Raw genomic sequence first — 13,242 nt, forward strand, 5'->3', positions numbered from 1 at the left:
AAACATGTAGGATAAGCATTTACCCTGAAGAAACCCTGTTCCAAGATGAAGCCCAAAACCATTGGCACAGCAGTGAAAATACCAATTTGAAAGAGGAACTGTGTATTTAAAGCAGCACTCAACGCAGTGTTCTTCGTTATCTGAGCTTGCACTTGAATGTCCTCACCAACTCCAGATAGCGCCTGAAACAGAATCATGTAACAACTCCCTAAAAGCTAATTGAGACTAATCCATCAGACACGGAGAGAGAAACTACCAACCACCCAACTTCTTATAACATGAGACAAGGTCCAGATGGTACTTAATGCTTTAATATCATAATGTGCTATTAATATAAATAAAAAGAAGTAATACAATCACCGTTTAAGATTAAAAGGTGAATAATCTAAACTTGATTTATTGCAATAGGATATCAAATATTTTCTTACAAGGCACATGACTATGAAGTATACTTTCATAAGATATTCATATATGCCAAATATGGCTCATATGCCAACAAAAAGTACCAATATGGTGACCGACTTTTCAGACACAGAAGCAGCATAGTTTTAGAGAGAAATGAGAAATTGATTGCCAGTGGCTGAAAGCACGATAAAATTGTCACATGAAATAAATAAAATCCAACATACCAAATATGCCTTCCCGTATAGGAAAACGTATACAGTCAGCACCGTTAACTGCACAGACAAAAAAAAAAAAAAACAGAACAAAGACTTGTTCAGACATAAATAAAAGTAGCTTCCATATGATAAAGGTATCATGGAGTTCTAAATTCAACATCTGAATGTAACTATCTTGGAGGCAAACGCCTCTGTAGCATACTGTTATATTTTTCCTTTTTTAAAACTATAGATTACAAGAGTTCTGAAGCAGTAAGAACATCAAAGCTTCATTTTATCAATAAGTATTTTTACAAACTACCAACTTGGAGTTAACTCCAGCTACAACCCCATCAACTAACTACCCTTTTTAACCTTCAGTCCACCCAACCACTAATTGCAAGAAAGATAATCCATAGTCAATATTATGCACCAAAGGCATACCATTGTACAAAAGTAGAATCCAACAGTGGTAAAGTAGAATGACATCATCCTAAAGAAATCAAGGAGCTGCCCAAGCCTGTATACATCACGACTAAGAACTTGTTCACCATTACCACCAGCAACCTTTCCTTCAAATAAGGCGATCTGATTGAGCCCAACATCTCGTCCTTTTCCTACCTGTAAAACTGCATTAGAAAACTCAAATCCCATTGATGCATCTATTGATGAAACGAACAAGCTTACCTGGATGTACTCATGATGAGTAATATTTCCTTGACGTAAAGTTGAATTGAATCCTGCATTTTAACACCAGAACTTAATAGATCAGCAAATAAAAATAAAAAATATCAAAGCAATTTTGTAGCTGCTCAGCATATCCTTTTATATAGTAAGGATATAAGATACTGCAAGAAGTGTAGAAGTACAGCAGTCATAAGGTCCATATAGATGACAAAATCACATGCACTGGGGGAGGATAAAGCATTTATGAGATGACAACTTCGTACAGTTGTGTGATAGGGAGAGAAAGAGAGCATTAAATATGATATCCTAACACTTCTTAAGGAGAATCAGAACCCCTTCAATTATTCTAAAAGCTCCCACAAGTAACCCTAAGTCCTCTTTCCCCACTATTCTGGAAGGGTTAAAATGTCATCAACAAGTATGGAAGTAGCCAATGCTAGAACATGGAAAAAAAACAACAACAACAACAACTAAAGAGTCTTCCCACTCTTCAGAAAGAGCCAAGAAAAAAGATGAAGCTGGTGACTGCAAAAAGCAACTGAAATCTGAAATAGATGGGCTTGAGCATATGCAATGGAGGCAAACACGACCAAAAGTTTGACTATTTCCCTCATGTCAAAAAAAACAACATAAAACATATTGGGAAAGCTAGCCAGACCGAAGTGTTGAGAACAATAAATAAAAGCTCTCCAACACAACATTTGAGCAACAACCTCATCCTTGCAACAGTAAAGAAATTTTTTAGACGCTTGGTTTCAAACATCACTGCTGTTAAATGAGTCACACACACACACACAAGGACAACACAAGCTGACAGAATGAGCACAAAACTTTCTTAGAGAATAAAAAGAGAAACCTGAATAGATATCTTCACTAATATTGATAACACGTGAAGCCTTGCTAATACCACCCCTGGTTATGTGAAAAACTCTGTCAAAAACATCTGGATGGCCATAATGCATACGGACCCTAAAAATGAATTATGACATCAATGTCAATTAACCTCAATTTAGGATATACCAGGAAGCCAATCAAATCGCTTACATAATTCGAATGAACTTACTTTAAAGGATTTGCCAAAACACGCTGACCCAGAGTCACAAAGCTACTTTCTTGATTGGACATAAATAAGGCTAAAGAAGAGACACTGCATATCAATACAGATATTTAGTTGACAGTATATGAATAGAAAATATAGTCAGAGAGTGAGATTTAAAATAAATAAGGATTCAAAGGATATACCTTCCAGTGAATACATGTTCCCTGACACCAAGTATGGTGGGAAAACGAATACCATGATGACGATGGAATTCTTCAAGAAGGTTTCTCATCTTCAAGGCTTCCTCAAAATAATTATCCTAAAGTATAAATATTAAGCAACAGTACAGCTAATCAGAGCTGCAAAGAAAATTTTCAGACACAAACACTATGTAATCCAACGAGAGTGGAATAAGGCAAGATCCTATCTTTTTTATTGGAAAACCATAAATGAAACAAATAAAAGAAAGTAAAAACCAAAGATAAGTAAAATCCGGATGCTCATGGAACATGGAATGGGTACCTAATGAGGTGTTCAACTTACTATAGGATGTGGAATGATTGATGGTAGGGTAAACATAACTTTCTATATACTTTTCATCGGGAAGATGAAATTTGATGAGCCAGTCTTTTAAGTTAAAACATTCATAATTTTCATTCGACTACTTATCAAAAAAAATAATTTTCATTAGTCTTGGTCGTAAAGCTTGTAATATATGTAAGATAGTAGTAGACTTAAATTACTGTCTTTCAAAGTATAAACAAAGGAACAATCTAAATGTTTGATCAAAGTTGGAATGAAAGTGCGCCACTTTTGGGATCATGTGGTTCGGAACACAGTTCACTAGGAAATAATATATTCAGGAAACTATGATAGAAACTGAATGAAAATGGAACATACAGAGTCTGACAGAAAAGTTATTATAGTAGGAATCACCCAAAAAAAAAGAACCAGAAATGGGTTCTTTACAATTTGTGTTCTTGACATTTATAGAAGTCCGAACTGATTAAGGTATCGATTTTGTGGTTATGTCCCTCCAAAATAAACAAAGTCACAGATGTGATAAATATATCACTTTGAATCTCGCTTTTACGTGGCTTTGAGGAGTACGTGGCTTTGAGGATTAATAGTAATATAATGATCCAAAGGAATTGAAATAGAATTGAGAATTTGTGTGGGGTGTCAATGATGCAACCACCGCAATGTGCAAGATGGAGCTCCTAAAATGCCCAGCCAGTCATGAAACCTGCTTATAAGCTTTAAAGGACTTGAGAGCGTCATAATGTACAGAAAGAGATTAAAAATAAATAAATAAAGAAAGAAAAAAAAGGGAAAGATCTTTACAAGGTGACACTAGCCTTGGTAACCCAACCAAACTTATGCTAGAGCTCTAGAGACTGGCCTACCAAGTGATTGACCTTTAGTGAGATTCAAGAGGGATGATGCATGTTATAAAATCAAACCAGGCAGTCATACATCCATTTGTCTATTAAAACCAGCATAGTTAACAATGTTGGTCTTATTGACCAGTAATAATACTGTCTTTTCTTAGCATTTTTCAATACACATAAAACCAAACTCCAAAATGAACTTTTACCATGAGAATACTTTCTCAACGTAATTGACTGACAGGGGAAAAACATTAAAAACCCAGATGATTGAGTTACTGGGCTAAAAAAAATGGATCACCTGATTCATATCAATTGTCTGAACTGCATTTCCACGAGTGAATATGATTGCATGGTTTTGGTTCTCAGGTTTTCCTTCACCAAGCTTTGGATTTCCAGGCAATTTTATGGAGTATATTTCCTGCAAAATCAGAACGATATAAGTAAAAGAAAAATTCAACAATAAAGTACACTAACATCCATGAGAGCACAAACAGAGAGGTTATTTTAAAGCTTTAAAATTATTCAAATAAAAGTCCCCATAATTTATAAGTACTTTAACAAGAAGTTCAACAAAAAATTTCATCTTTGAAATAAACTTCGGTATACATAGTTGGATGGAAAATCTAAAGGTTACATGAAAACCTCAAGAGAAGATACTCCCCCAGAACTCAAGTTATCAAAAAAGTTTCCCAAGACAAAAATATGTGCCTAACTGTCCTGCATAATCTACAAGCATAGTTAACTGCTCCCAAGAGCAAGCTACCTTGACCATCTTCCGAAGTTATAAATAACCTACTGATCAAACGCTGTAGAGGCGGACAGCTCTACATTCAGTAACGCCACAGTGACCTCCGAAGTGATCTCCTTCTAGTTGCGGGGCAAAATCCGGCAGCCAATTGCTGGCTCTGAATAATTAGCCCAGTACAAGTACAGATAACTGCTCCCAGATACTACAAGTTTACAGTAAATTTAAAAATACTGTTGTTGCAATTCTGCTAAATGGAATGTAATGCCGTAGGGATTCATATGTAAACATAGTATCTATTTAGATACACTCAAATAACCCCTTCTTGTAAAAGAATATATGCTGACCTCCCCACATTCTTGTGGAAGTTGACGTTGTCCCCAATTTTAAGCGGACAAAATGGACTATATCTAGGGCTGGCAATTTTGACAAGACCCGATAACCCGACACGAACACGACACGAAATTAGCGAGTTTGGGTTCACATTAAACGGGTTTGTGTCATAAACGGGTCGACCCGTTAATGAGTGTCTGGCGGGTCAAAAAAGTGAAAAACGCATAGTCTAAGTCAATCGAGATCCAAACTTCCAGGCACCTCCAGAGTCCAAACCCTCTTGCGAGAGTGAAGAGTCCAGACTTCCAGAGTCCAGTCCCCAATCGGCCTCACTCCTCAGTCCTCACGCAGCCCGCCCACGCCACCGCCGCTCCTCTTTCTTTCTCCAACCTTTTTCCATTTTTCCTTTCTCCATTGCTGCTCTGTCTCTCTCGCTGCCCCCTTTTCTTTCTCCCACTCACCGCTCTCCGCTCACTGCCACTCTCCTCCTCTCTCTGCTGTGCCGCTGACGTTGCACTGCCGCTCTCTCTCTTCCATCGATGTTGCGGACGTTGACACCCGTTTATGACCCGCCGACGTCGCACTGCACACTGTGTTCTCGGGTGAAGTTTGCTGTTTGGGTTTTTTTTTTTTTTAGCAGAAGCTATTTGGGTTATTATCCTGTGAAACCAAGCTTATTTTGCATGTTGAAATAATATGAGGTGGCAGCATTTGAGTGGAAGGCAGAAAACTCATCACATTATCACTCCAAGCTCCAGCAAAGCAAAGCAACGGAGCTTTTGAAACAGGTCTCACGGTCGGGTGACCCACGAAAATACCCCGTGTCGTGTCATGTCGGAGGGTCCGACCTGTTTATTAAACGGTCATGTTTGGGTATTGTGTAAATGGGTCGCGGGCACCCGCAGGTCATAAACGGGTCGACCCGCGGACCCGTTTTGCCAGCCCTAACTATATCAGTGTTATACATAATGCTTTTGTTCTAAGGGAAAGCTAAAAACCGAGGGGTGGATTCAGTTAAGCTCTGAATATGACTAGGGCAGTGATGATGGTCAATGAATGGTAATATTCACAATGGTGTTAATGCGGGGTCTAATTATTGGTTTATACCACCTTGCTGCTCTTGCTTTCCTCTCTCTTTTCTTGTTATTCCTATTTTTCAAACCTTTCATGTCTAACTTCAGGCAGAACAATAACAACGCATTTCCAATGATGGTAAGGAAGAGAAAGTTATCAAGTAGATTCCTTTTTCATAAGTTATCAAGGAAGAAACGAGACCACTGTCTCTCCTTTTTCTAATAACTTATCATTCATCCAATAAAAAAATAAATAAAAAGGAAGAAGAAGAAGGAAGAAACAAAGAAACAAGACCACTATCATCGATCTTTGCAGGCCAAGCCAACCAGTAGCAATACTGGAATTATCATAACAGGTAATTGAGAATTTAGAGATTGGGGATGTGAGGAAGAATACATGCCAAATCAAATGGGAACATCATTTGAAAAGGAATGTGTTATCTCAGTAGGATGCACTTTACTCATGTTCTTGTCTCATCTCTAATCAAGTCAATAATTGAAGTATTATTGTATCATAAACAAATAAAAGAAGCCAGAAATGAAACAATAACCTTTGCTCATCTACTTTTCTCAAACAACAAACAAAATCAAACAATCCATACACTTGGATGTAAAATAGATGCTGTCTTTCAAAATATAGATGGGTCATTAAGATCATCAATCAACATGGGACAACCCTTGTTTGCAGCAACAAAAGACTTCTTTAAAATATGAAATGGTTAGCTAGTGCCAGCATCGAAGGACAAAAGAACAAGTAACTGAACCTTATCTTTCCCGTTGATATCAGCTTTCACAAGCTTTGAGTAGAATTCCTTGTGCGATATACCATCCTTTAAATTTTCAACTTCATCAATAAAAGCAACTCGAAGAGCTTCATTTCTGACATCAAAATAAAAAAGAGAAAATTAGATATCTAAAGAGTAATTATTTAAAGCATCTCCAACAAACAAAATTATTATAATCGAATTTTTGAAAATAAACATCTCAAAAACAAATCCAAGTGAACCCATATTTCTTTTCTTTGCATTAGAAAAAAGTCACCTCTGCATAAGCAATGCAATATCAGCAGCCTCAGGTTTTTGTTCCTCTTTCTGTTTTCCATATATTCGACATGTAACCACATATGTAAACTTAAGATCTGCCTGAGCCCGCGCTTCAGGAGATAGTTCGAAACCTCGAGTGTCAGTTGCATCATTACTAGAAACTGCAGCCTCCAAATCTGACATTGACAATACATGAGGTAACTGACCATGCAGGAAAAAACAAAAAACAAGACATACTTGGTTATGCTAACCTTCTGAAGTTATCCTCTCTAAATAAGTCTGAAGCATAAGAGCTTTTCTATAGTACATCATCCCACGAACTGCAAAACTCATACAATTTAGCATTTTACTAGAAAAGCTATGATCATATTGAGACAACCACAGTTGCACGTATTGGGTTAAGACATATAAACAAAAACCAAATGAACTCATTTTGTTATGGAGACCAAGAAATGTCCCTACATTATCAAACCAACACCTACAAACTACTAACATTTTCAAGCTGCCTAGAGCATTGAAATGCTTGCCCCAATTGTTTACAGTGATACAATAATATGAATGAACACACTCTTGTATGTCTATATGACGAAGAAAGAAAAAAAAACATATGGAAAGGAGACAATTCTCAAGATTAAAACCAAAAGAATATTGCAGAGAGAAAAAAAATCTACCAGTTCTAGCCAATGTTTGTCCCCTGTACGAGACCCAAAACCGAAGTTCAAGGGTATCATTAGGATTCCTCAGAAGTTCAGAGTCAGGTGTATTCTCATCACGACCAATTCGGGCAAGAAAGTTCTTCCACTCATCTGTGGTGCAATAATATTACTATTAATAGGATAAGCAAGAAGTTCAAGACTCCTATTGCTACTAAAATAAAATTCAATCGCCATAAAGAATTAGTGGAATATTCAGCACAGCACATCAAGTTATAGTCCACAGGGAAAAAAACACAGGATCAATATTTAGCAGACAGAAATATATTGTAGGTACTAGTTGAGCCAAGTATTTAATTAGCAAAAATATATCAGTACCACTCAAATTTCTAATAGCTAACTATACAACAATAATCATTACTCAAGGTAATAGTTATTCTTCATTTTGGCTGGTCCCAAATATTGTAGGTAATTTTGGAAGAAGCAGACTTATCCCCATGACTTCACAGGATACAACATGGAAGAACAGATCAACAGTGGAACAAGTACATATTAGCAACGTATGAAGCTGATAAAGATAAGGGAAAGGACCAGCTTTGCAATTTGTCTTGCCAAGTAATTTTCAGTACTTCAATTTCCCCATACTCGCAGACTATACCACCCGGGCATACTAGGTGCCAAATACAGGGCTTTTCAACATAATACAAATGGCATATGTAAATGGACATTCCATACTAAAAAATTAATAACAAGATATATGGCCAGCAAATTAGAGTATGTTTTTCTGGTTATTTTTTGATTGCTTGTTTCTTTCAAGCTGAGCTTATATGATATATATGCTCCAGCTTGAGGGAGAGTGGTAGAAGATTTATTTGGGTTTAAGGGATATTTTTGTCATTGTCATATTTCCCTAAACCTGATAATAAAATCTGTGTGGTGGGCTACATAACAAGTTGAACAACAACACAACAGTAACGTGCCTCCACCTTTTCTATCTAAACTGTTTATACAAACTACAATGGTAATGCCAGATATGTTCAAAGAGAGTTCATAAATAGAAAACGTCACATCCACACAAAGCAAACATAAAAATCCAGTACTCTCCAGCACGTGCATAATGGTATGATTTGATGTCTCATATTAACTCCAGAGACATAGTATGAATAATTAGAACATGGTAAAAACAATAATTAAGTATTCTTTTACTGGCCTGACAAATAATTTAAGACAGTTCCCAAACTTGATACAAACTAGGATCCCAAAAGAAGAAAGAAAACATTTGCTAGAGAGGCTAATGTTTACAAGAAGGAACTTTTTCTCCCTATTTATATTTTATTTTTCCTTGAAAAGTACAAGAACAAGAACTTTGTATTTAAGGAGCAATAAAAGAACAAGAACCTTTTATTTTTATGTCTCATTATGAATAGCTGAGCAATCAAATAAAGCAGAAATACTAAGCACAAGCAGGGAGTACCTGGATATATTTTCTGAAGGTAAAACAAAATTGATATCCCATCCTCATTTTTCTCTTGGAGTTCAGCCTTACTATAAAGTACTGTCTCAGAATAATATGGAGTGAACACACTGCATTTTCATATAGAAAAATATGAGGATGCTAGATTTATCAAGCAAAAGTATTGATACCTCCAAAAGCGGAAGAGATGCATGAAAGAAAAGGTATGACCTGAATGATAGCATCTCACGCACTGGTTTGGCTACCGGCATTTCCATGAAAAGGGAATTAGTGAAGAACTCCAGCCTACGCCGGGCCTCAAGATTTCTGGGAACATTTGAGGCTGAATCTTTGATGGTCAACAACGAAAATAATCTTTTGACTTGAGCTTTCTGCATATCTTCCGAAATTAGTCAATCTCATCAAGAAAGTAAAAACAGATGTTTCTTTATAAAAAGATAATTGAAAACAAGTCCTCCCAAACATACCAGCTCAGCATCTTTGGGCCATTTCAGCTTTGCAAAAAGACGACCCTCAGTCCTTGCTTTTGACAATGCATTCCAGGTTTCGTAGTAATCCCTAAAATATGCATTCAACACAGCATCAAAATTATACATTCAAGGAAAACAGAAAATAAATCTATCTGATGCAGGAGCATACACTAAATGCTCGCATAAACAGACCTTATGTTAGTAGAAAGAAAATCATATCGCACAACATCGTAGAGATCTTGAACAGCCTGAACAGCACCTTTTTCATACTCTGGAGTTTCCACCTCTTTCTGTACAGTGTAAAAAACAAGATTGAAGAAGTAGTATCAAAGCTACTCCCCAGTAATATGTTGGAACAGGAAAAGAAAAAAACAAAAAAGAATTTTATTAGAGAAATTACTACACTTAATGATTATATTGATCGGCCCCTCCAACCCCTGAAACATAACAACTACCTCACATCCAAAAAGAGTGAGCTTGATTCTGCGCAGGATCTTAAAGAACATTTTAACTCTCCCATCAGAACCCCAAAATCATTTCAACCAAATCATCCTAAGAGAGTAGCAGAAAAAAGACTCCACTAGACAAATTCTAACTAGGGCTATAAATGAACAAAGCCACTCGCGAAAAGATTAAGGCTCGGCTCAGGATCAATTCATTTATTAAACGAAAAGAACTTGACCAAAAATTTAGACTCGTTTATTAAAAGAGCTGAACTCATATAAACTCAACTTAACTCGTAAGGGCTTTTGGCTGGTTACTCACCTTTTCATCCGGTTCTATATCTTCTTCGCCAGTTAAGAATGTTTTGAGACCAATCCAGCATCTTTCAAAACTGATTCAGTAGGTTTTTGTCCAGTTCAGTATGTTTGTTGACCGGTTTAGTGGTTTTCTCTCCAGTACAAAGCATAATTTGATCAGTTGTGGTTTTCTTTTGGGTCATAGCATGTTCCAGCTGGTTCTGTGAGGTTCTAGCATGGTTCATGTTGGTTCCATTTAGTCCAGTACAATTTTAGCCGGTTCTTGCTCCTTGACTAGTTCAGATGGCTTTTTTAGCCTGTTCAGTTGTTTTTCGGCCTATTCAAGTGGTTTCTTAATCGGTTCAGGTGGTTTATCGCTCGATTCAGCTACATGGAGCAACAAGTGTTGGTGACTTGTGGATCAAAACTCAGCTTGGGAGATGCAGGATCCGCATCCATAACTAACTTGAATGCGGGCTTCACCACAGAACGCTACACAGAACACGACCCCACAACCAAATCCACAATCTCCAAATCTGAGCCCTTCAACGCCAAGGAGGTCTGAACACCTTGCTTTGCCAAAATAGGAATGTTGATATCCAGCGAAGCCTACACATACCCACCAGCTGGATAAAAAAACTCAAGACCAACTTCAAAACCCAAAGCGAAAACCGGATCCGAGTGATTCTGAACCCTCCAGGAGATGGGTTTGCGCGGGTGGACCACACCTATGCCAGACCCAATCATCCCACCTAAGTTTCGTTTCTTGCTAGGCTTAGGGGCCACTGCTCACCACAACGAAAGCCACCGGCCAGAAAACTACCGAGTGACACCACCAAAAAAAAAAAAAGACAGAAAACCAAATTACACCTCCAAAGAACAAACAAAATCAATTGTTTTTTCCACACTGGAGATTTTCTTGGTCACAATGTATAGCTCTTTTAGAGCTTCATCAAGGCATTGCCTATGTGGGCTCTAAGCCCACACGAGCCGTTCTGCAACCAAAGGGAGACCCAACCAGACATGAAGTTCAACAACAAAAAGAGAGGAAAACCAAGACTATAACTCAAGAGATTAGACAAGGATCTTAAACCTTAAACCTGCTCTGATACCATGTCGTAATTTGCATGAAAAGTTTAGAAAAAAAGTGGAAACTAGATACTTCTCATGTAGCCTCACATAATAATTATACGAAAAATACTACAATGACTAAAATATCCATGAACTCTAAACCCTACAAACTCTTCTAAAATGCTTAAACATTGTTACACCCTTCCCGAGCCCAGATGAATACAGGCCTCTGCTTCCAATTTATTTAAGCATCGTTTCACTTCCTTCGTAAGTGCCTCCAGTGTATCGTTGATAGTGCTTAAATCATGAAACACCTTTTTTTTTTTTTTGATAAGTAATAACACGTTTTATTAAAAAGCGTAAAGGCGCTTCAAGGTACACTAGGAGTATACAATAGGATCACCTAACTAGAAGGAGAAAAACGAAGAAGAAAGTCATCATAACTAATCGATACTGGAAAGCCATGCGCAACGGTCCAAAGATATAGAGTTTGAAAACAAGAGGCTAGTATGTCTTCCCAAGTTCCCTCCAAATCCTCAAAGCACCTATTATTCCTTTCCCTCCACAGACACCAAAAAAAACACGTAGGCACCATTTTCCATACCGCGGCACTCCCCCTCCTCCCCGAAGACCACCAACAAGCGAGCAAGTCCGAAACCTGATTCGGCATCACCCAAGACAACCCAAACTGACCAAAAAAGGTACTCCACAAAGCATAAGCTACCTCGCAATGAAGGAGAAGATGGTCCACCGTCTCCTCGGTCTTCTTGCACATACAACACCTGTTTGTCACAATCACCCGTCGCTTTCTGAGATTGTCCAGGGTCAAAATTTTACCCAAAGCCGCCAACCACACAAAAAAACTCGTCCTCGGAGGAGCTTGGGTACACCACACACTCTTCCACGGAAAACCTCCCCCAACAGGACTCACCAAGGAAGCGTAAAGGAGCTTGACCTTGAAACGGCCTCTTTTGGAAGAATTCCACCACAACCTATCTTCACACCCTCGCCTCACTTGAGCAGCATGTAACACCTAGAAAAAAGAGGTCAACATTTCCACCTCCCAATCATGAGCTTCTCTAGAAAAGCTCACATTCCACTGGTTAGTGCCACCCAGCACCTCCAAATGCTCCGCCACTGAAGCATCCTTAGCGCAGGCAATGCTGAATAAACCTAGAAAAGCATACTTGAGAGCCAAATCACAGCACCACAAATCGTGCCAAAAGTGCACCTTAGACCCCTCCCCTACCTCAAATCGAGTAAACCTTTGGAAACTTCATGACATCCTCCCTCACCACCACCCAACAAACTTGGAAGAATGCCATAGAAAACTCATCAGGGCCCGACGCCTTATTGCCATTCATTTTAAACACTACCTTCCACATACGACCATTGCCCATTCTCCACCAACTGCAACAACTATCGAAAACCAACCCAAGTTTTTCTTCTCTGCTCCCAAGCTTACTATGAGGCTGAAGTCTCCACCTTCCTCATCTGTTCAACACAGGCACCTCATCCTCTTCCTTCACGTCCCTTCAGTATAATAATGAAACTTCGCCACCCTCCTACGCCATACTCTGATAACTCCAAAAACCTCCCATGCCTATTCACAAGCATACAGGCAATATATGTTACATCACTAGACCTGAACGACCTATAAAAATCACTCAAATTCTCTCCCCTCTGCTCCTTCCAGCAAAACGAAGACCTCCTTTCCCCTCTTCGTATCAGAGCTCAAATGATTTTGCTTCGACATAGAAGAATCCCAAAAATCCCATCTTCACCCTCCTCATTCACGCGTCAAACAGAACTGCTATTACTTAGAAGGCAATAATAATGAAGCTAACATTCTAGTTGTAGTGTTCACCAATTCGACAGTCAATGAAACATTGTATGTATCCATATATCAGATACTAAAGAACAA

The 13,242-nt window shown here is 38.2% G+C and overlaps 1 protein-coding gene across 1 annotated transcript in view; it reads right to left on the reverse strand.

Annotated features, from left to right (window-relative positions):
• GSL10 (glucan synthase-like 10) overlaps positions 1-13,242 on the reverse strand; it is a 50,700-nt gene that overhangs the window by 5,404 nt on the left and 32,054 nt on the right. Inside the window, exons 29-44 of the mRNA XM_059574087.2 lie at positions 9,700-9,797; positions 9,505-9,595; positions 9,248-9,408; positions 9,038-9,147; positions 7,582-7,716; positions 7,162-7,230; positions 6,909-7,086; positions 6,632-6,746; positions 4,015-4,134; positions 2,529-2,644; positions 2,350-2,433; positions 2,143-2,255; positions 1,287-1,339; positions 1,044-1,220; positions 630-677; positions 24-182 (exon numbers count right to left, since the gene is read on the reverse strand). Coding sequence (XP_059430070.2) covers positions 24-182; positions 630-677; positions 1,044-1,220; positions 1,287-1,339; positions 2,143-2,255; positions 2,350-2,433; positions 2,529-2,644; positions 4,015-4,134; positions 6,632-6,746; positions 6,909-7,086; positions 7,162-7,230; positions 7,582-7,716; positions 9,038-9,147; positions 9,248-9,408; positions 9,505-9,595; positions 9,700-9,797 — 1,827 coding nt within the window. The remainder of the gene's footprint in view (positions 1-23; positions 183-629; positions 678-1,043; positions 1,221-1,286; positions 1,340-2,142; positions 2,256-2,349; positions 2,434-2,528; positions 2,645-4,014; positions 4,135-6,631; positions 6,747-6,908; positions 7,087-7,161; positions 7,231-7,581; positions 7,717-9,037; positions 9,148-9,247; positions 9,409-9,504; positions 9,596-9,699; positions 9,798-13,242) is intronic.

The sequence above is a fragment of the Corylus avellana genome, chromosome 8 (genome assembly GCF_965113065.1).
Source record: "Corylus avellana chromosome 8, dhCorAvel1.hap1.2, whole genome shotgun sequence".
Lineage (NCBI taxonomy): Eukaryota > Viridiplantae > Streptophyta > Magnoliopsida > Fagales > Betulaceae > Corylus > Corylus avellana.